The 24,624-nt window shown below is 29.1% G+C and overlaps 2 protein-coding genes and 1 pseudogene across 5 annotated transcripts; 2 read left to right on the forward strand and 1 right to left on the reverse strand.

Annotated features, from left to right (window-relative positions):
- The first annotated feature begins 386 nt into the window (after positions 1-386).
- On the forward strand, positions 387-7,880 carry LOC114417341 (annotated as a pseudogene).
- Positions 7,881-16,432: 8,552 nt separating this feature from the next.
- On the reverse strand, positions 16,433-19,031 carry LOC114417342 (protein MAINTENANCE OF PSII UNDER HIGH LIGHT 1-like). The gene is made up of 3 exons (XM_028382505.1): positions 18,657-19,031; positions 17,498-17,635; positions 16,433-17,050 (listed from the first exon to the last, which is right to left on the reverse strand). Exons 1-3 carry the CDS (start codon positions 18,825-18,827, stop codon positions 16,688-16,690), a joined length of 672 nt encoding a protein of 223 aa, XP_028238306.1. The 5' UTR covers positions 18,828-19,031; the 3' UTR covers positions 16,433-16,687.
- Positions 19,032-20,371: 1,340 nt separating this feature from the next.
- Positions 20,372-23,493, forward strand: LOC114417343. 4 transcript variants are annotated; one of them, XM_028382506.1, is made up of 4 exons: positions 20,380-20,524; positions 21,456-21,580; positions 22,790-22,998; positions 23,083-23,493. In XM_028382506.1, exons 2-4 carry the CDS (start codon positions 21,511-21,513, stop codon positions 23,176-23,178), a joined length of 375 nt encoding a protein of 124 aa, XP_028238307.1. In that variant the 5' UTR covers positions 20,380-20,524; positions 21,456-21,510; the 3' UTR covers positions 23,179-23,493. The 4 variants fall into 4 exon arrangements, with proteins under 4 accessions (XP_028238308.1, XP_028238307.1, XP_028238309.1 ...); XM_028382508.1 differs by having other exon boundaries at positions 20,382-20,524; positions 21,535-21,580; XM_028382507.1 differs by lacking the exon at positions 21,456-21,580 and having other exon boundaries at positions 20,372-20,524.
- The last annotated feature ends 1,131 nt before the right edge of the window (positions 23,494-24,624 follow it).

Raw genomic sequence — 24,624 nt, forward strand, 5'->3', positions numbered from 1 at the left:
ACGTTTCACTCACACGCGCACACTATCCCATTCCCAACCAAGATTTCCCATAATCCATCTTTTCTTCCTAAATCAAATACCACTAAACCCCACCCTACCAGATTAGTTTCATCTTAATCTTTAGATTTTGTACACTTCCTTTTTCTCTTTCTCTCTCTTTCTTTTTCTTTTAATTTTTTTTTATTATAGTATTGACATAGACTAATCTTTAATAAAAATAAGATATTTTTTTCAACATAATTTATTTTATATTTAAAATAAACCATTTGTTTAAGAAACATAAATTATTATTTGTCTATCACTTGTGGGTTGGTATCTTTAATTTTCTAACTAACAAAACAGATAGATTATATATTTCATATAAAAAAATCTCTCTTTATATTTACTTATTTCTCTTCCGTCTTCTGTAAATGGTTGATGATCATGTTCACTTTTCTTTCAGCCAAGTGATTCTCTTCCCCCCCTTGATCTGCCTATAAATCCACTAAGCACACACTCAAAGGACACAGTCACATTTAGATATAAACAAAAGAAGAAAAGAAAGAAAATAATGTCAATGGAAATGATGGCAACCGAACGTGTTTGTTATGTTCACTGCAACTTCTGCAACACCATTTTGGCGGTACAACACACACTCTCTCTCAATTCTATCTTTCCCTTTCTTCTTACATTTTTATCTTTTTTTTTTCTCCTTATTCTTCTAAGCTTTCTGTTTCCATCAGCTAATTTGGCAATTCGGGTTTTCTCTGATTTCTTTAATCGAGATCGTGAGATAGGATAGAAGAGCCAAAGAATAATAAAGGATAAAAAAGCGCTTCTGGGTACCCATGAAAAAGCGAAATTCAGCTCAGACCTAATCAGAATGCATGTCTGTGTGTGTATATATAAATGGATGAAAACTTAACTGTTGGAAAGCATGCAACAGATACCCCAATTTGTGTATATATATATATATATATATATAAGGGTAGCTTAATTAATTCCCTTGGAAATTAATCATGAAATCCATCACTGAAGTTTAACTGGGTTTTAATTTGCTCCCTAACTTCTACCATGATATGTGTGATGCTAGTTTGGTTAGAGGCAAAAGATAGACATATATGCAGCCAAATTAAAGTAGTTGCAGAAAACTATAAATGTAAACTAAATAATTGAAATCCTTAATCACCCGTACCTAACTACACAATTGTGAGAAATAGATGAATTTTATGAAACTGAAGGAAGCAATTTAATTTGAGATTTTTTTTAATAAAATTCATAGACTGACACAGCCATGAGAGATCTATATACTACTAGTACTAGGGCTATCCCCAAGTATTAGGGTTCCCCCTTTTGTTTTTAACATTGAAATAAAATTGCAGAAGAATAGATAGCATCATGTATGTATATATGATTTCATTTCATTTTCTATGTATGTTGTATTTTTTTTTCCTTTTGTTTTTTCTTGCTTGCTTGCTTGGAATGTACTTGTGTGCTAAATGAACGCACCTTCAGAAAAATTAAATTTGAACACAACAAATCCATGTGATGGTACGCAGAAGTGCAGTGCAGTTTTCTCTCTCCTCCTCAGTGTCTTTGATTTGATCCCTTTCTGTGGCGATGAGGCTGAAGCATCATATCATATCATATGGTCTTTTATGATATCGTATATATCATCAAGTTTTTTCACGGTTTCAGCCTTGTGGCCTTCCCTTAGTACAGAGCCAGTGTCCTCTCTTTTCTTTCTTTCTACCAAGAACTTGAACTTGTTTGGGTGGGGGTTCTCGTCAAAATTCATTTCATTTTACCACCATAACAAATTATTATGATAAACTTGAGTCTTAAAATTTTGAAAAAGTATGATTTATTCATAGTTCATTGGTATAGATCTTATTGGTATTTAATACCCCTTAGTTTCACAACACATATCATAATTCATATCATATCATATAGTCTCTCTCCTTATATGTTATTATGTTTCTCTTCTTTCATCATAACATGGTTGTTGGTTGAAATTATAATTACCCCTTCTGAGAAAGCACTCTCTTTTCTTTCTTTCTGAAATGAGAGATCTTTCACTCTCCTATGGTGGCAAGCACTAGTGGCCGGTTAACGATGGTGTGGTTCAATTCAAGGCCCTTGATGGTTTCCGTTCCAGTCAAGTCATTTTCACCCTTCTCTCTTCTCTCTCTCTCTCTCTTTCCTCCACGCTAGCTATGAGCAACAATTTCTATCTTTTATCATCTTGCCTTGCAGTGTCAGCAAAAAAGTGATGCGCACCCACAACAAGGGGACATTGTGAGAGTACCACTGAAATTTTATAAAAATCGCCCCATGTCAGGCTTCTGAGCGTAATTGCTGCTGTTATATTATATTATATGGTTGTATTGAATGTGCCACACCACACTACACTACCCATAAAAGTAGACCTCTCAGAATGAATCAGAAAAGATTGCTGCACTCACTTCCCTCTCTAGCTTATTTATCATGCATCCACCCCTTAACCTCTTTTTTCTTCTGCCTGCAGCTATGCGTTTTGTCTTTTTCTCTGCTCATTTTTCATTGCAATGCTAGCTGCATGGTGTGCTTTGGAAGCACCTTTCTTGGGAATGTCAAAGCTTCTCACTTCTCCTATATATATATATATACACACACATATGCATATATGTTAACCTTTTCTTTTGACAAATGTGAAGCTCCACATGTATATATAGAATACATATCTTTCAGCTCTTGTTGGTCATCAAAATTTATGCAGCTTTCAGTTCTTGGTTTTTTTTCATGGTCTAATGTATGTTTTACTGTGCCAGTGTGTCTATATAAGTGAATCTGTTCTTGTGCTGGCTTTCTACTTTCTAGTGTATATATTGGTAAATGAGTTTAATGCCTATATATGCAGCTTTCAGTTATTGGTTTCTATAACTTTTTTTTTTCTCTTTGTAAATAATTATAATATTTTGTTATTTATTTGAAAATGGCAGGTTAGTGTTCCATACAGCAGTTTGCTAACCATAGTGACGGTTAGATGTGGACATTGTGCCAATTTGCTATCAGTTAACATGGGAGCGTCACTTCAAGCATTTCCCCCTCAAGACCCTCAGGTGTGTATGTATATATTATTTCACACTCTAGCTTTTTGGTCAATGCCCTCTTTCTGACACTATGGGCAACTATGAATGATATAATATAATTTCTTTATACTATATATTTTTTTTAAAAAGAAAAAAAGCTTTAAGTTCCTTGAATGAATAACTACTGTGTGCTCCTTTTGTTAATTAATTCTTCTGTTTAATTAATTTGTTGCTGATTAAGTCACAGAAACAGCTTCTAAGCTTTGAAGAACCAAGCAGCTGCAAGGAACTGGGATCATCATCTTCAAAATGTAACAAAATAGCGCCATTTCACGAGGCAGTAGAGCATGAACAACCTAGGATTCCTCCCATTCGTCGTGAGCCCTCACACTCTATTAATTGATTAATTAATTAATTTCTGGATCTTTTATGTATTTGCTTTTGGTATCATAAATCTGAATGAACAAACAGGCAACTATACATAGAACTTTTTAACACCATTCACAAATTATAATTAAGGTTGAAAGAGACTCAAACTACCTGCTCCACAACAACCTATTAGCAGAAGCTAAATTTAATACTAAGTAATAGAGCAGAGCAGAACAAGCTCATCATTAAGTTGAGGCCACTTGTTATATTAACGAGTTTTTTTTCCAGAGTCGGCGTCCATCTTGTTTTCCTCCATCCATCAATTTTAATGGCCCCCTCTAAGATGGTGACCTTACGTGACAAAAATTGACCCATCCTTAATTCATTGCTGTCATTGCCATGCCCTAGAACTAGAACTTCTATATAAATATTATGTCTTATAGTTATCCAGGTGTAATTTCATTTTACAGTTACATATTCCACTTACCATTATATAACAGCTCATCAAGGTAATTATAAGAAAATGTTTGATAAACATATCTAATGTATTATTCAATACTTAAAAAGAGAATAAAAAAATAAATAAGATATTTAAAATAAAAAATAATTTGTATGTCATCTGCAATAAATATATTGACACTGACAAATGTAGTAATAGTCTAGTGGTAGTAGTAGTGTAGTACTTGAGTTATTTAAGTGGGCGATTTTCTGGCTGTAATTGATCTGTACAAAGCAATGACGACAAAAATTGATTCAGAAATAACAAAGGAAAACCCAATGGATGGACTCTTAGATAAACAAGTGAAATTCCAGTGCTATTTTGAATGCTAGGAGCAATATTTGTATGGTCCTCAACTACCCATTTCTACAGTTTTAGTCTGTCCAAGAATGTGGCCTTTTCTTGTGAAAAATAATTTCATCTCAACCTGATTTCTGTTGGTGACTTAATCTTTGAAGTAAATTTTTTAGGCTACAAATGTACTCTAAATTTTACTTGATGATTGATATTATATTGTATTATTTATTTAATATTCCAAATTAAATGATCTCTTGATTATTCTTCAACAGCTACAGAGAAGAGACATCGTGTTCCTTCTGCTTATAATCGCTTCATTAAGTAAGTATTCTTGCGAGTTTACTACTATTTTAAATCAAGCTCCTTGCTTCTCCCTATCTTCTTTGTTATGCAGGATTTGTCTAATTCCTACATTATTTATTATTATTATAACAATTTCCCATAAAATTAACGTTAATTACAGTTATACTTTTCTTGATTAAAAATTGGCACTTTAATTCCTTCCTTTTTCACCTTTTATAAGAACTATATATATATATATATATATATATATATATATATATATATATATATATATATATATATATATATATATATTTCGTACATAAAAATAATAGAGACAAGTCTAACGTTTTTATAATTAATTTTTGTATATATATAATTTATAATTAAATGACGGTAAATTTTCAGAATGTATTATTTATTTTAAGAATGATATATATAATAATATTAAAGGTTTTTTTAGTGGAGAAAGATGCCAGCATTATTAACATTAGTCTCAAACAACATCAAAGTAGGTCTTGTTTTTAACGGAAATCATTTTATATATTTTAAGAATATAAATAAAAAGGATTATACTTTATTATTACTTGATTTTTTTTAATTTCTATTCAAACAAAAAGATGATAAAAATTAGTCCAGTAAATATAATCTCTTACTTCTTAAATAAAGTTTCTGGGAATATTAAAATAAATATTAGAATATATTAATGTGTGTGTGATTTCATTACAAAAGAAAACATGAGAATAGACTAGAGATGATTCCATTCAGCAAAAACAAATAGCAAGTCTTTTCAACTGCTGGTTTTGCAGGGAGGAAATTCAAAGGATTAAGGCTAGTAATCCAGATATCAGCCACAGGGAGGCTTTCAGCTCAGCAGCCAAAAACGTGAGTTTAAGCTTAGTTAATAATTACTACATTTATCAATTATCATTGTGTGATCAACACAAGTGCATGCTAGTTTTCTATCTTTTTCATGTCTTTTGGAGCCACTTGTGTCGGTTTACGGACACTATGCCTTGTCTCTTCTATAAACTTCTTGCTGAAGGTGACAATCCAATATTCCTACTATTATTGTAATTAAGAAATTTACCAATGGAATCATCCAGCACCTATATATATTGATGCTAATCTTGAGGGTATAAGGGGAAATCACATCCTTCAATTGGTTTCCCTCCCCCGGGAAGTTCTAGTTTAAGTAACACGTCCATAAATAAAATAAAAAACATGAATGTAGAATTGGGAAATTACATCATGCCACATATGTATGGTTTGCACATATATATAGAAGATGAGATGACAAAATAAAACATAGCATATTTGGATTATAATAATTTGCAACTCAGGTTTAACATAAAGAAAAATTTAACTCTTTTCATTTCCACTTAATTTTTTTAAATAAGCTGCATTTCCACTTAAATGGTGATTTGAGAGATCCAAAATCATGTTCAAACATGACACAATCAGGTTTTTGTTACATATACTTTTTTTTAAGGGGGGAAACTCCGTAAATAGCACAAACTATGATTTTGTGGTGCGTATACATAATTATTATATATATACGACCATGCTTTTTTTTTGGTATATTATCCGACCATGCTTTTGGAAATCAATCCCTGAAGTTGGCAAAATGAACTAGTGTTTCTATATACTAGATTGCATTAAGATTGTCATGAGGGATCTCTTTAGAGACATTAACAACTCTTAAAAAAAAAGCTGACGGTATCCAAATTCGAAACTTCCCCATCCTTAAATGATATATAGTATTCGATTTAACAAATACTTAAATTAGGAAATTATATATATGGTATTATATAGAATGTTGATATTTAACATTACTTTTTCTTCATTATTTAAAGATTGGTGACTGTGAGTTTTGCATTAAGTAGCTTCTGTGTGCATATGCGCACACGCACATTTGAGAGTGAATCTTGTATAAAGAAAGTCTCCAAAAACTTATGTACTGTATTAGAAAAGGAATGTGAAGCGACAATTTTTGTATAGGGCATATATTTAGGACATTTGATTGGGTAATTAAGTCCACCTTCAACACAAAAGCATATCTAATTTCCCTTTTACAATATCTACAACCAGTCAAGTATACGTATGAGGTCAAGTTTGATAGGCCATAGCCAATTTTATGATCAGTTTATTAGCCCTAAAAACATGATCTAATATTGGGAGTGTTTTTTATTAGTTAATGCTTTACATGTATGCTGCCCTCGTTCATTATAGCATTAGGCCATAATTTCCAATCACATATGCTATAACACCAGTGGCGATTGTCTAGTCCGTGTACATGTGATTCCATGATCTTATGTACTATAGTATGCTCCTTTGGTCTATCTTATTGTTCCTATGTACTATAGGATGCTCTTCACCACATATTATTATTTGGGATATATAAAATTCCTATGACTGTTTGAGTCTGTATTGGCCAAATTTATGGATGCATGTTAATTTGTATAAGAAGAGTATTATTCTTCACATATATTAGATTTTTTTAGAAAAGACCCTCCCTTTAAATAACCTCTATGGTTTTGTAAAATGTTATTCATTTTAGTTCTTAATGTCATTAAAATTAAGATATAGAAAAAATAACCAGAATGAACTTGAAAGTTCTCTAAAGTAAGTTACTAAAATAAATAATATGAATGCTTACAGTTATAAAGATTAAAGTGAGAATTTGCTCCAGTTTTTAAAGTTAATTTGAAGTTTATTTTATTGATTCTCCTGCAAGAGTCTTGAGTATGTATATTTATATGTCATAAAGAGCTACTTTGTATTAGTACATGAAGATATAAAATTGATTTGATACTAAGGGGTGAAAGAAAGAAGGAATAGATAGTAAATTTGAATTTTTTCACTAACAAAAACTAATAATACTGTATTAGTACATACATCTTTTGTCACCCCAAGAAATTTCACTTTCTGAATGCCTCATTTATATGTGTATGTGCATGCAGTGGGCACATTTCCCTCACATTCACTTTGGGTTAAAGAACTTAAAGCTGGATGGCAACAAGCAAGAAAAGTTGGACCAGGGGGAAGGAGCTGAAAAGTCTAATGGATTCTACTGATGATATAAATGGAAGCCTGTGAGTATGAGCTTGTTTTTGTTATGCTTGACCTAAATCAGTGAAAAATATGAGGTTGATCAAATTTCTTCCCAATATATCGTACAACTGGATGGGAGACTCCTGCAAGTTAACCTCAGCCTCTCACACCAATGTTTAATAGTACTACATATATATGTATTGCCCTTTTCTATATATCGTTGTTATGAAATGATTGCTATTCTTGTGATTGCATTTATTGTGTTGAATTTGAGCACTTAAGTAAACAACACGTTCCTCTATATATCATAATAATGTCCCTTTATAATATGATCATAATCTATAATATTATTGGAGTATGCATATTTTTAATCTCTCTTAGCTTCCACACACACAAAAAAAAGGATTGTTGCATTTATATTATACCATTTAATTGATTCTTTTTATGATAACCAAGCACACCCAATATTATTTCACCCTCTCATAGGACCACATGAACACTTTTTACATTTTTTTATCAGAATAAAGGTTACCGTTTGACCATTTTTGGATATATGGTGCTTCCTCCCGAGGGACTCTTTTTACCCACCATGTTGCATGGTAGTTGCTTGAATAAATTAAAGATTGTAATTATATTTACTCTTTAATTGATTCTTTTTTATTTTCTTCTTCTTTCTTTCTATTTTTCTTCCTGGACCATTTGGTTCAGTTAATGGAGCACAGACCTATTAAAAGAGCAACATGTAGTGCAGGTTCTGCATGCATGATCACCTGCCACAATCGCAGAACTCAGTTTGTTTTTAAGCTTCTAAGTAAAAAAGAAGAAGGAATTGTATAGAAAGGAGTGAGGAAAGGGAACCCTAATTTCCTTTCAATTTTCTTCATAAAATCAAAGCACTGTACAAGTTAAATAAACCAGTAAAACAATAGCAGCCATGACCCAAGCTAGGAAAAAAAGGTGGCGAAAGAAAAACTGACATAATCATGAAGCATCATTATATTCTAGAGCTAGTTGCATTTACTTGTGAAATATTCTTCTATTATTTAAAAGGATATTGTAAATTTGTAATATAGTCTTTAACCTCAGTATAATATTTTCTTTGCATATTAAGTTGTTCATGCAATTGTAATCATGCAAGACTATTATTAGATAAAATCTTCCTCAAGTGGATCGAGATCCCGAAATTTTAGTGTAACAAAACGATGAAACTCTTTAATAATAATAATAATAATAATAATAATAATAATAATAATAATAATAATAATAATATATAAAACTATTTGTTTCAATAATAATTAAAATGTAATAGTCATATTAAATTTAATATTCATGTATTCAAATATTGCAATTTTCCATATCTTTAAGCATCTCATCAAACTCTCCTAAAAAAAAAAAGCAGCTCAGTCAGTAAATAAATGAGTGAATCCAGTTAGTTTGCATTCATTGATGTAGATCTGTATCCTTTTGGCCTTATACAGTTTTACTTGTGTATCCGTATTACCACAATTAATTTCATTTTCACCTTTCGCTTTTACAATTTTATATATAAATTTATAAAGAGAAAGAGTTTAATTTTGATACTTTATGAGTGTAAAGTTCTTTACACGGTCAATTAATTAAAAAATCATTCTACATATAATTTTTAAAATAATTATAACAAAATCTATAATTTTTTAACTATATCCTAATTTATAATTAAAATGAAAGGGTAAAAAAATTTTATACTGATAATATATTCCAAGTTCATATATATATATATTTGTATGTGTTGTGTGTATGTATGTATTTAACTTGTAGTAGTAACCATTGGTTGATTAGTTAATAGTTTAGGATGCAACAAGTAATAAATAATAGCTGAGATTTTAATAATTTATGTTTTATTATCTGTGTTTATATATATTTTATCACATTCTAAATTGACTATTTTTAAAAAAATTATGGAACTATTTTACATTTTATTCTCTCTTTTTGTGAACCTTACATTTTATTCTCTACACTTTTTATGCATACACACATAATTAATGACAAGTGTATACAGGGAAACTTTAGTTATAGGATTATATTATTATTTTCTAATAATTATAATTATATTTTATATTAAAATTTAATACATACATTAAATAACTTATAACTCATCAGTGCTAAATAATAAGAATGAAACATATGCGGTTATTTTGTTGGTATTTGCCCCCCTTATAAAGGATGACTTACAGACAACCGAAATTAAAATTATACATATATATGTGTGTACTTTTCTTCCTTAGTGTTTTACAAAATTTTGTTTAAATTCACGAAAAGATATAATAACTTTCTATGATTTTATTTGAAAAGTTTAATAGTCATATGCTAATGTAAAACAATTTATATCACCAACCAATTTTAAATTATTTAATATAACTTTTGAATTGTAATTATTATATAAGTAGTTAAGATCTTCGGCTATCTTCAACAGAGGTACTTATATCTTTTTGCTTTTAAAGAACCACTGACTACTAATAAGATCTTACATTCGAGCTTTATCTTGTTAAGCATGTTCAAGCACTAGTTACTGATTATATAACTGGAACTAAATGTCGTTTATTGTTGGTCATTAATGTACCTTTTATATAATAATAATAATAATAATGGATAGTAATTAATATTAATAAAATGTAAAGATGTAAAGTTATTTGTAAAACCTATTTAGTTAAAAAAATATATGCTGTTGGGTTGAGAAAAAATAGTTATTTAAGTTGTAAAAAGTAAAAATGAATGATGTATATATGATGGTGGGACTCACTTAAAATGTGAAAAAAAAACTATATATTGTGATAAAGATAATCTTAAATATAACACTATATAATAGTCTATAATTAAATAATATTAACATACAAATTTTGCACTCTTAATATATTTAAATTATAATGTATTTGTATACATTATGAAATAAAACAAAGAAAGAAGACTTATATTTTGACAATAAAAAATTTAAACATTAAATTAATAATTTTTTTATTTTTTTTATCACATTATATCATCAATTAAATTAAATCAATCAGTTATCTCTATTTTCTTTAAATAACACTTGGGTTATATATATTTGGAGAGAAAAAGAAAGAGAAAAAAATTAATTAATTTGATTGATATAGTGTAATATAAAAATTATTCATTTGAATGTTTAAAATTTTTAATTATCAAGATATAAACACTCTAATGTAATTAATGTAAGACGACAAAGTGTGAAAATGCGCGTGACCCATGAATTGATGACTGTTGGAAGCAGAATATTGGATGGTACCTGCAGATGCAGAATTGCAGATAGAGTTAGTTTCTCTTGAAATAATGAAATACTACTATTGTTTCAGTCATGGTGACGTGACGAATAATTTTGACACAGTAGACGTTGTGGCTATATATGGTTATGACATGCATGCTTATTTATAATGCTACTATTTCACGATGTCCTAAATCTAACATGGGTCATGCCTGTCTTTGGATGATAATGTTGGATCCTTCATTCAAGGAAAGCACACGTGAGAGACATGTTTGCTGCTACTGCATATGTGTTCTTCATACTAAACTGCACAAACCTAACCTAGCTCCCATAATATATATTATCCCATTTGTATTAGACATGTGGGATTTTACGTTATGACCAAATAGTATTATAATATATACAGTTTCTTTTCTAGATTTGAATTACTTATACAATGTAATTTGTCCAAAATGTTTACAGCATAAAAAATATGTATGTAGGTTATTCAGTGATAATTAACTTGATCAATTTCCATTAGCCCCTCTTTCTAATTAATACCACGAAAAGAAAATAAAAATGCATCAATTATTATTATTATTATTATTATTATTATTATTATTATTATTATTATTATTATTTGTTGATTTAAACAGATTCTAATTCCACTACCCAAAAAATAATTCAGATTAAAAAAGGATTTAAATTTATAGACATATGAGAGGAAGCTAGATATCCAAGTGTTAGGAGGGTTTTCTTTTCAAATAAGGTCAACTTAATTTTAAATGTAAGAGCTTTTTTTTAAGAAAAAAAGTTCATTCGATCACTTTAAAATATTATCACTTTAAGAAATCTAGTTTTTTATTACCACATTGCACTATCACACACGTGGTCAACATTAACAACATTTTCTTCCTTAGCATTTAATAAAAATATTGTTAAAAACTTTTAACAACATTTAAAAAATATTATCAAATATAAATAAATATTATTTATATATTTTTGTAATATTTTATATAATCAATGTCGTTAAAGATTTTATATAACATTTTATAAAATGTTAAAAAAATATATTAATAACATATATTTATATTTGATAGACATTTTTAAATATTATTAAAAGTTTTTAACAATATTATAACTAAGTGTTAGACAAAAAATATTATTAAAGATCACATATGTGTGATAGCGTAAATATAGAACATTTATAATTTGTGTTAATAACATCTTTATCATTATTATTAATAAAATCTTTCTTTTTAATCATATTTTCTTATTCATAAGACTTAAATATGAGATTTTATTTAAGAAGATTAAACTCACCACCATTAACATGAAATAACTTGTTAGTTAAAATAAAACATTTATGTTATTTTATTTTACTAGTTTATTTAGAAATTTTAGTTTGATTCAAACTTTTTTATTACTTTAAAATTTAAAAAGTATTAATAATTTTTTATTTTACTAGTTCGTTTTGAAAATTATATTAAATCAAATGAGAAAAACATAAATATAGTGAAAGAATGATTTATAAATATAATTTGCCAAAGCTTAAGGTTATTTAAATATAATTTGCCAAAAATTAATTAAATTAAATAGAGTGATGGTCAATTTTGGGAAGAAAACAATTAAGCTTCTTAAATTAGCTTCTTTTTTTTCTTTCCTGATTCAACATTTGCACACTTCTGGCCTCTCTCCTCTCGTGTCTCTCTTTGTCTTGTCTTTAACACCGTTTAATGATTAATACTTAATAGGTAAAAATAAATGTAAGATTAGTAAAAATGTTCGATAGAATGAATAAAGATCACAAAATTACAAGCATGGTGGTGATATAAATAGGATATAATTATAGGAGATTAGTGATAAGTTGGAGTTTGTCTGGTGGGAAGAGGTCAAATATAGAGAATCTGAAAGGTCAAATCAAACAGGTAGGTGGGGTTAATTGGATCCATGTGTGCCTCTCAGAAATTGGGTCTTGTCTGATCGATGGATGACTTGACTTTATCTTTCACTGCAGAAAACAATAAATGGATGTCTCTGATCTCAACCTATTCGGACTGTCATGTCACTTACACCCAAGCAACATACCCACTTACCCATAAACCCTATGCCATGTTTGGTCCCATCAAAATCCATACAATTTTCTTAATTATAGAACAATTCTATGGGTGCAATGCAATCACTATAAGTTGTTTAATTAAGCTAGTATTTACTTTCCAAGTTATTGTTTATTTTATATTATTAAATTTATAGTAAATAAATTTATTTACACACATATATATAATAATTAAATTTATACTAAATAAATATTTTTAAATATACAAGTTATATTTTAGATTTATGTATATTAAACAATATGTAATATGATTAAGTCTATTTTTAATTGTTGATGATTTAAAAAAATATTAAAATTAATTTTTTTTAAAAAGATGAAACATGATGAATAAAAGACATAAACAATTAAGAAAATTAAGTATGCGAATAAAGATAAAAAATAATTGTTTAAACATAGGTTCTCTATTCCCAAAAGCATTATCATTTAAAAATAAAAAATAAAAACACTTTTATTGAAGAATTGTTCTTAAAAATCTAGTCTTATTTAAAATGATTGAAGAATGAAAAAATGGGTATGTTTGGTTTATATAGAAGAAAGTGAAAGCAAACTTTTTTTTTTAGAAAGTGAGATAATTTTATAGATTGTTTGGTAAAAAAGAGAATGAAAAATTTAAATATATATAATGACAAAAATATCCCTGATATAAAATAATGTAAGATAAGTACATTTTTGTTATTTAATTAGTAAAGCCAAGTTTCCCATGCATTCCGTACAATTTGGAGGGATTAGCAATAGATATGGATTATTATTCACCAAAAATAGGTTCTCTATATGATTTTTTTTTTATTTTTACATTTTACATGGTACCAAACTGTGGAAGAGTTCGGTGTTTTCCATTCCTTTCTGTTGGGTTTATCGTGTTTCAAATACATTCTAAAAGATTTTATTTTTTTAACTTTGTTTTTGCTTTCCTTTTGTCACTTTTTATTTTTCTTTTACCGAAATTGAATGGAAAAAAACAAAACAGGAAACGTTGTTTCAGATCTACATTTTATTTACATCTTTGGGTTAGAAGCTAATAAGTATATCCCAAAAGTTAAATTATTTTATCTTTTATAAAGAAGTTTTTTATTTATTCTCCTACCAAAAAGAATTGCATTTATGGTTTTTAAAATTTACCTAGTCCCCATTAGTATAAACTGTTTTTTAACAAAAATTAAAGTGCCTGTATAAATATTGTTTATACACTAGCATTAAAATGTATTATATTAACAAGAAGATGTACTAATAAAATACTAGATAGATTATTATTTTTACTTTATAATTTTTTTTGTATAATGTAGCATACTATTTTAGCATCAATACCCACAATGTTAAATAGTAATTAATAATTTATCTTTTGTTAGACAAAAATTGATAGTAAATAATCTTTTGGCTTTATTACAAATTTTACCACTCCATTTTATTATTTTGCAATTTTTATGATCCTAGATTTATTTTCTCAAATTTTATCATCAATTTTATTTTTATTTTTATGCATTTTAATTATCACCGTTGATAAAATGTGGATGATTTTGACTTTTAATATTTATTATAATTATAACCGAATGTAAAAAAATGATTTTTTTATATCTATTATAGTTATAATCCATGACAAAAATATTAAAAAAATGACTTTTTATGTTGTTTTGCTGTCAACATGTTGATAAAATGCATAAAAATAAAAAAATTTGATAGTAAAATTTGTAAAATATTGAAAGTTTGATAATAAAATTTGTGGGGAAAAACTTTAATGATTAAATTTACAAAATTATGAAAATCGACGCTCAAATTGAGAATTAAATTGTAATTTTCAATGCAAAGGCTTTCTGTGTAAATGACCATTACAAGAGACAACCGTCCAATTAATCGTAGTCTCTTCATTTTTTGCACTTTAATTATTTCATTTTATTTTTTATTAATATTTCATGCGTTGATATAGGACTGAGTATGAGACCTTTCGTTGATGCTGAAATCAATATATATTGACGCCCATAAAATTCATTAATTCCTGAGGTCATAACAACATCATGGTTTATGCTCTTGTCATGCCATTATTTCATAATCATTCTCTTCAATGAAGAAACGATTCAATAATGATGAGAGGACCAACCATACTGTCCTTCATTGGCTTTCAAAGAGTTTTTTATTTGATTCATATTTTTCTGGAAATATTTTTTTTAAAAATGCATATCAAAATGAAAAATTAATTTTTTCAAATTAAAATTTCTAAAAAACTGAATTTTTTCACTCCTAATGTACTGTAATAAAAATTTATTGCCTTCAAATTGGTTGTGCCATAAAGAGATCTTGTTTAAAGAGATGTGTTATTCATACAACCACTCATACACCACCAATTTATTTCTTTCCATCACATTATGTATAGATATATAAAACTGTCCAAGAATAGGACATGTATCAACATTGTACATGAACTTTTTTATCCTACATTTTCTTTTTCTTCTTTTACATTCTGGCATTCTGCGTGCCTCAAAATTGTACAAGAATCTTTTTTAAAACCTAAACAAAGTGGCTGACAAACTAGTCTTTAGTAATACACTTTTAATAAATGTGTTTTGTCATTATTTTTTTATTAGATGTGTTTTGTCATTAGTTAAAATTTAGTATAAATCATAAATTCATAAATGAGACTAGTTTTTTTAAGAGATAAATGAGACTAGTTAAAACAGAGAAATCAATATAAATTGTGATTCTTAATAAATTTCATATTATTTGCATTTCGAGCTTCTTTGTTTGAGTTCTTTTCAAGAAGTTTTCTTAATTTTTTAATGTTTGTTTAAGTTTTGCGGAAAAAAAGAATATAAAATAGTAGCCAACAGGTTTCAAATTTTTTTCAAGAAAGCTATTGGCCTTTGAAAAAGTTGCGACGTAACAAGTTTTTAAAATAAGAAGCTTTTTTTTATAATTATAAACTAAATAAAAATATTTTTTTCTTATAATAAATTTTAAAAATGTAAATTAACTTTATATTTGTTTTTTAAATTTAACAAAAGGACAAGCATTTCTTTTTGGATGATTGTGCAAAGCAAAGAGGTATGCAATACCTTCAGAAAATTTCATAAAAAAATCAAGTGAAAATTTCCTTGAAACTCTGTCTTTACTATGCGAACATCTCATTCATTTTAAAACCTACAGAAATGAAGTTTGTGAACAAGAAAGTGTTCTTTCACAGAAATAAAGATTTTTCTGCTGGCAAATACTAGCTTTGCAAGAATGAAATCACATGTCTTATGAAAAATGAAATTTACACGATCTTATGATTCTTAATAAATCGCAATCAATAGAAATATGTATTTGAAAAAATATATTACTAACCTTGTCAATTGAATCACTTTTCTTAGAGTGATCACATCTTTCAATTCTTGTAATGAAAAGTCATTTTTAAAATATTTTAATATGCTCAAGTTTTTGAAAAAAAAAAACAAAATATAAAATAATAGTTTCAATTCATATATATATATTGCAATTTTAGCTCTCAACATCTTCCAATTCTTGTTATGCCTAAGTGAACAGATGAATAAGGACCTTAAATATGCCTAAAAAAACCTCAGGAACCAACAGAACATTATAAAAATTTCCAATGTGGTTTCACTATTTTGAGGATTATATAAAACTGAAACTAAATATCATCACTTTCCCCTGCAAAAGATAAACACACTTTCAGTTGGTAGCAGTGGCATACCAAGAATGATGTTCAACATTTGCATCCATTAACCTTTAGTTGTGTATACACAAAATAAACTTCTTTGGTATGTTTTGGTAGCAAAAGTGGTAACCACTTGATACACCTACGATTCAATGTTCACACTAGAGGTCTCAGAAGCTTGAGCTTCAACCTGAACCTGGGAAACTTCCGGAGGTGGGCTTTCAGGTTGAACAGATGAGGATAGTTCTGCCTCACTTGGCACAGACACTTGAGTAATTTCCGGGGGCGTGAATTTGTTGATGTAGTAACTAAGTGATGGTCCAGAGTATTGAGCCGTCTGGATCTGAGGAGGAGCATTCTTACCAACTTGTAGCAGTATCGACGATGCTGCTGCAATCGATATCAGAGCAAGGCCTGCAACAATTGCTGCTGTGTTCTCAGCTCCATCAGAAGAAGAGCCAGCAGTTCCTGAACTTATAGCACTTTCTGCCACATAAACTGCTGGCTGGAAAGGCCATAAGGAGTGTGTTAGACAAATTCATCATATTTGTCATTGATTTGTTTTAATGAATTGAGCTTCTCCCATAAGCTAAAATCAACTTATGCACTTCAAATTTTAGACAAGTTAGAGGAGAACTTCTATAAAATCTAAGTACAGAACAACAAAGTCTATCTATGTTCACATGAATTCTTCAATTGGGCACAAGCTGCCATTCTCAGCAACTAACCTCAAAATTGGTATCTACATACTAACAATATATGTATGATTGTCTAAATAATAATCTCTTAACAATTATCACACTACCAGGGTTTGCTGCATGTTTGCTTGCTTGACAATGAACATTAAACTTCAACAAATTAAAAGAATAATACATATAAAAAAACAAACCAATAGAAACATAATAAAACGTAGCATGCCTTTAATTTAGTTAAAATAGAAAAGAATGCTAACCTCAACTGAATATATGTTTGTCTGCCCAGCAGTGTCCTTCTCAACATAGCCAGTCCAACCCGGCTTACGACGAGGTGGGAATGTGCCCACTACTTTTGTCTTCTCCCCAGCTAACCATTCCACACTGACCTTCCCTACCTAAATCACCATCTACAGAGGATTAGCTTCCTTTGTTTCTAAATGAATGCAGAAGCTACACACATGGATGATATAGCTTTCATCTTTTGTTAATAATAATAATGCATGAATGTGTATATGCAGGCATCTCAATTAGAAAGTCAGGCAGAAGATGAAGTGGCATAATAATTGGAAACACATTGAAATTTAGGTGAAACTGAAAAGATGCAAATTTCATTAACATACTAATGTGTTTCACATAGAAAGGCTCAATGACATAAAATGGAATTCCTAAATTATCCTTAATATTAATGAATACATCTCTGAACATAAATAATGCCCTTGAATTTTGCTAAATGCTAATTCCCCTAAAATAGTACTAGTTTTTGAGAGACAGCTTTTATAAAATCCCTAATTCCCACTCCTCATTTTTCTTAGTCATAATTAAGCTAATTCACAGAATTTGCATTGAGCACAAAAACATAAATCCTCTAATATAAGAACAAACCGTTTGGAACTACTATAGTAACATACAAAAAGGAACAAGAATACAATATTGGTGCTTTAGGCAATATAGAAAATGTCAATTGCAAAATTACATATGCCTGCAAATCACAAATTTGAACCTAAACTTGACATATTCTGCAATGTGAGTCAATGTGCCCAGCATAGATCTAATGAAAATGATCCTTTCAAGACTAAATCATTCCACTCTTGACAATAAAATTATGCTAACATCTCAAAAATAAGTAACATAAGTAATTCAAAAACATACCTCAACTAAAAAATCATTATGGCCCTTAAATTGACCAAAAGCCCAAAACAAATAAGCAGAACAACAATATACCAAGACAGAACATGTAAATCTAATATACTCAAAGGAAACTTATTTTTCAATTTTCATTATTACTATATTCTTATGGACCCCCATTTTACCTTTATCATATTTTGCCTCATTTTCTCAGCCTCCAAATAGACATAACAGGCAAAACAAAGTAGAACAAAACACCCCACAATCTCCAAATTGGTTAAGAAAACTCACTTCCTTATCCGGGGCACACTCTTCCTCATTGCAGTCAGAGTCATCAGAATCAGCTCTAACAGTGAACAAAGAAAACCTTCTCTTACTGTTCTTTTGGTGCTTCAAGGAGAATCTCCTGGAAGAAAAGGCATAGGTGTTGGCTGCTAAGGTTGCTTGCAATGCACAAGCCATTACCAAGGATGAATGAAAGAGAAAGAACTCTAATATTAAAGTTAAAGCCTTAAAGGAAATTGATTTTTAAAGAAGAAACAATTAAAAAGGTTCCAAGAAAGTTAAGATTTTGGTTGTGTTTTGAAGGAGATCTTAGGAGTAGTGGTGGTTTAGTGGGTGAAACTGAACAGAATTTTGTGTGTGTTGAGGATTGGTGTTTCGTGGTGGAGCTTAAGCCTTAAAGGGACAACAAGTTGTGTGGGATATGTCATGTGTGGACACATGGATTGGTGGAAAAAATATCTGATGGACATAGTTCCATGTAGCTGAAAAAAAAAACATCTCTTGCATGGGTCCAATCTTGCTAGCCACAAATGTATCATGAACCGTGGACGATTTGTGGTTTTTCAACAAAATTTCTTTGACAAATATATATATATATATATATATATATATATATATATATATATATATATATATATATATATTAAAATTTTATTGAACAGTTAAATTTGGGCTATCGACATTTAGAATACTAAAGTGTGTGGCAGGAAAAAAATAGTAGAGTTTGTGACACTGTGATCCATGAAATGCACGGATTAAACATTGTTTATAAATATTTCCATGGTAATTTTGTGTTCTTTTTTCTATCTTAACCGAGGATCTAAGTGATTTTTTATAAAATAAGTAATTCTAAGTGATTTTTTTATAAAATAAGTAATTTTTTATAAAAGAGATTTTTTAAAATTTATTTATTGAAATAAACACTTATTTTAATAGAATAAATAGTTTTTTTAATATATTTATCTAAACAATCTTTGCTTAAATAAAATAATTTTCTACTTATTTTAAAAAATAAATCTTATTTACTTCTTAAAATAACGATTATATGAAAAAATATTTATTTTAAATCAATTTTTTAAAATTTAAACAAACTCATCATTTAAATTATTTTTACTTTAAAATTATTTTCTGTTTATTTTAATAAGCAAATCATATAAACTTATTAAAAAGGCATTATTTTTTTTAAAAAAAATACTTATTTTATAATTAATTTTTCAACTTTAAACAAATCAGCTCATCATTTTATAAATGCTTATAAAGTGTTTTATGTAATTTTGTAATTAAAAAAAGTATACAATTATCATACCCAAACATGTTGGAAAATCAATTTTATTTATAAAACACTGTTTATAATTGTAACCAAACACTAACATTTTATACTTTTATAAATTACTCGGTCGGTCTTTATAGTTTCATAATTTTTATTTTTTTAGTTTTCATAATTTCATTTTAATTCTTTTTAGTCTCTTGTATTTTCAAAAGTGGTTTTTTAGTGCATATAATTTTTACTTTTTTTAAACTACCAGAACTAAAAAAATTATTTTTAAAAAATACATGATTAAAAAAAATTAAAATATAAATTATAAAGATTTAAAAAACCACATCCAATATAACATAAAATTTAAAATGAGTGAGTGATTTAACCTTTTTAGAAAAGCAATTGTTTTCGGCCTAAACAAACTCATCCATGATTATTTTAGTTTTATATATACACTAATTCGAATTCCCTTCTTTTAACGTGAGTTTATTAAAAAACAAATCTACCAAACAGGCCCGTAAATGTCATATACAATTTCGACCCTCTTCTTTTGTGCTTCGCCATCGCAAAGTTTGTGGTTTTAGTTTCTGAATCAATTTCGAAGTCATCCAACCAGGTACCTTTCGTTTTCTCTCCTATCTCGGTTGCAATTTCGGCATTGCTTACACATCAATTAATTAATGAATATCTAAAGGAAATTCGTTAAGAGTTGAAGAATAGGGATTTCACAGGAGCATCAATTGAACAGGCGTGGTTTATATATACGCTTTGTGTTTTTGCTTTTTTTTTTTTTTTAACTTTGGAATTCTCTTGTTTATTTTCCTACATGAATTTTGACTCTTCATGAGTTTTTCTATGGAAAACAATAGCATATGGCTTTTAATAATGAAAATTCCAGATTTGGATTTGTTCTTAGTGTAAGTTTTACTTCAAATTCGGACTTGTTCTCTGCATATTGCATAATCGGCATGGGGTTATTCTTCTGGCCGCAATTGTTGTGCTATACAACATGGAATCATGCACTGTTTATTTCTTTGGAAAATTAACATAGGGATTTTAAGCATAAAAATTTTCAGATTTTGGTTCCTTTGAATTTAATGTCAGTTTTCTTCTGCACTCAAGGTTTGGTTTTGTGTGTGATATGTATATTAGATTATTGGGTAATTCAACTGATAGATTGGACTTCTTACTTCTTCTTTGGGTGTTGTAATTTGTCTAGGTATGAGAGTTTCTCATGCCTTTGTCTTTTATGTTTTGTTGTAGAGAAATTTTAAGAACAGACTCTTTAATACACTCCCTCTAATTGAATGAAATTTATTGGAAATCACAAAAGTTTGTGGGTCCCACATCATGATTTTGAAATTTTCAATTAATTTTATCCTATAAGAGTGTGTTGTTAGCACTCCTCTTTGTTGTATGTAGATTTGGTGTTTGGTGAGAGACTGTTTGAAAATTCTTATGATGTTCTTTGTTGCACAAATATTTTTCAAAGAATTATGTGTCTTTCAAGTTTCAACTAGCCAAACTTGTACATTTTTGTAATTTAGTCTCTGTTCTCGACAAGACTTCCCCAAAGCTTAAATTATCTGGTGAAGTTCATGGATGATTTTGTATCTAACATGCCAGCACGGACAAAGTGTTCAAAGGCCCAATCAAAGCATCAGGACACAAGGTGCTACAATTATAACTTGGTCATGAGCCTAAGATTTGGAAAGTATATGATTCAATTTTCTTGATTACTATTTTTTTTTGTTTATTTCTTTTGTCTTATGTGGTGAATCTAATATGTTTTAGTTATTATAATGTGCATAATTGACTTTGGAATAACCTTGTTAGGACTTGGGATCAATGTACATGGGGGTGTAGTACGATTTAGTCTCCACTCTTCCCTTTGCATAAACAGCCTTTTGAACTTGACTTTGTTTTTGTAGGCAGATTTTCAAACTTCTTACAGTGTTTTTCATTGTTTTTCTCTAACCTAAATATCTAATTATGTTAGGGTTAACTCCTCTAGAATTTATGATTAAAATTTAGTTGCCTCGTTGTTGCAATGCAAGTGCCCATCTGGGAATGTTGTGACAGTTTAGTTTTTCTTATTTTAACTCTAGGAATATGAATAATTTGGGAAAGAAATATAATTTTATACTGCTAAGATAATTTGAGTAGATATATGTTTTGATATTGAAGGCTAGTTTGTGGATGTTTTGATTTGTTGTTAGCCATGCTGTTTTTCTTTACCTTTGCCCCCCTCTAAAAGATCATTATGTGTTGGTTAGTTAATTTCTATTTGTTTAATACTCTTGAGAAACTTTGAAAGTGCTTGGATGCTGTGACATCCTTTTATTCAATTCATTGTCTATAGGGGTTGATCAGTTAAGACAAATTTACTTCCTGAGCTGTTGATACATTTGGATGAGTTGGTAGTAATCTAATTCTAATTGGCTTGATATGTTTTTCTTTGATGGCCTAGTTCTGAGGTTGATGCTGCTGTGACCTCCTTTTTTTTTTTCATTGTTTGAAATAATTAGATAGGTTTTTGTTTCAATAAATCATTTGAAAGAGTTGTAGTTCATCCGAGTTGATATGTTTGGTTTTGTCTGGCTGTTCTTTTTTCCTGCAGGGTGTGATATGCAGTTGTTCTAAATCTTTTATAGACTGCGTTCTCTCATTTTTTTCTAGAGTATTATGTGTCAATTTTTACTATTTCCTTTTAACTTTCCATGAATTTAAGGTCCTGCTTCACCAGAACAAGTTAAATCAAAATTATTATTGCATTTCAATATTTTTGGTTTACGATGATTGCAGAGTGTGCATATGTGTGATAATGATGTTTAACTAAATTGCCTGATGATAATTGAGTTAGTGGTGTAAATTGTTTTAGCCACTGGATTCTTGGAGAGCATGGACACTCAGAAAAGTCAACCTGAGAAGCAGTCTTCATCCACTGCAACTGCCCCATCTGTTACTTCATGTCGAAAGAAGAAGAATGAAGAAGCTGCTTTCTTGGACGATTTGAAGGACCACATTGATGAGTTTATTAATGCTTCTATGGATGAACACAAAACTTGTTTTAAGAAAACAATTCAGAAGGTTGGTACCTCAAATTTCATGTGAAAAAATATTCATATCACCTTTATCGTTTGCTGATGTTGTGTGGTTTCGGATCAATCTCAGATGTTTGGTATGTCCAAGGCTGTTGCAGAAGGTCAGTCCAATGCTTCCAAAGAAGTTGAAAGTTCTCTGCCTCTTCAGACAACTGTACAAGACTAGATTTCTTGCTTTTGAACCACTAGGTTTTAACCGAGGCGTGTGGTTATACCACCCAGATATTTAGTTATATTAGGCTATTTGAAACTAAATTTTGTTTGTGAAAACTACATTCATGGGTTGTTTTTTGTTTTTACTAGTATGGTTTCTATGCTTAAGTATTGTTGAATTATGGTAGCTGATCCAATTTCTAAAGTGAGTCCCAACCATCAACTCCTGTACCCTTTTCCATTCCACTGATGTAGGATGTTGACGCATCACGATGTAGGATGTTGACATTGCACCAAAACTTGGAAGACATATTTTCGTTGAAGTCAACATTGTTAATGTCTGCACCAAAACTAAAATACAATTTTTCAGTGAGCACATAAGGATGCTCTGTTGCAATGAAGAACACAAACTGAGCATATTTGTAAACTTGAAACTTAGAAGAAAGAAACATGCCTCAAACAATGTGGGGTGGCTCAAACCTCTAAAGGCGTATCGTATTATAACTGCATTAAACCCTAAGGCCCATAAACACTGTGGATTAAGCCCAGGGTTAAGAGAGAATAAACATTATTATTGGGTAAATTGCATGTTGGTTCTGTTAGGAAAAACCATCACACACTATTTCATCAAGAACACCAACAAGGAACGTGCGTGATACATGGTTTTGTTCATCAATCCAACCTTCTGGAATCCCAATGGATTCTGACGTGTTTGTTTGCTTTCGAGTCTTCTGGCTACCCCCATGGCCCATTCTATCCTTGCTTATCTGTTTTGTGATTATTAATTATTTTGTCTCCACTTGTGGCTGAACATTAATCCCGCAGAGAAAAGAAAAGTATTTAGCTTAAAAGAGTAAACTTTTTATGGGCAATGATAATAAATGGTACAGAACTCTGTCGCAGAGCTACCGCAAGAGACAATAGAAGATAGAGACAATGCTGCATTCAGGAGACAAAAGAAAAGTTAATAAATAACTTGTGCATTAATTTATTCAATTTGTTCATCAATTTATCATAGAATCATATATCAATGTTTAGAATTAAATTAAAAAATAAAAATGGTTAAGTTAGTTGTTTTTAATTGATGATATGACAATTTTAAATTTTAATTTCAAAATATTCATTGAATTAATTAGTATGAATGGTGGTTATATTTAATGACACTACTCATGTTTCAAGGAATAACTTTTTCATGAGTATATGATTTATTTCATTAATAATTTTTACAATAAATAACAGTATAGAAGAAAATTAATAATTAATATACTTAAAAATGATCATATTTCTTAGATTTAAGAAGAAGAAAAAAATATTCTTATTTGTTTCAAATATATAAGAAGCGAAGTAATAATTTTTAATCCTCTTACCTTTTGGTATACACACTCATTTTACTTGATACGCTCTACACACGTATATATTAATAATAAAAAAAATGAATTTATTAGAATCAAGAATAAAC

Source organism: Glycine soja, chromosome 6 (assembly GCF_004193775.1).
Source record: "Glycine soja cultivar W05 chromosome 6, ASM419377v2, whole genome shotgun sequence".
Taxonomy (NCBI): Eukaryota; Viridiplantae; Streptophyta; class Magnoliopsida; order Fabales; family Fabaceae; genus Glycine; species Glycine soja.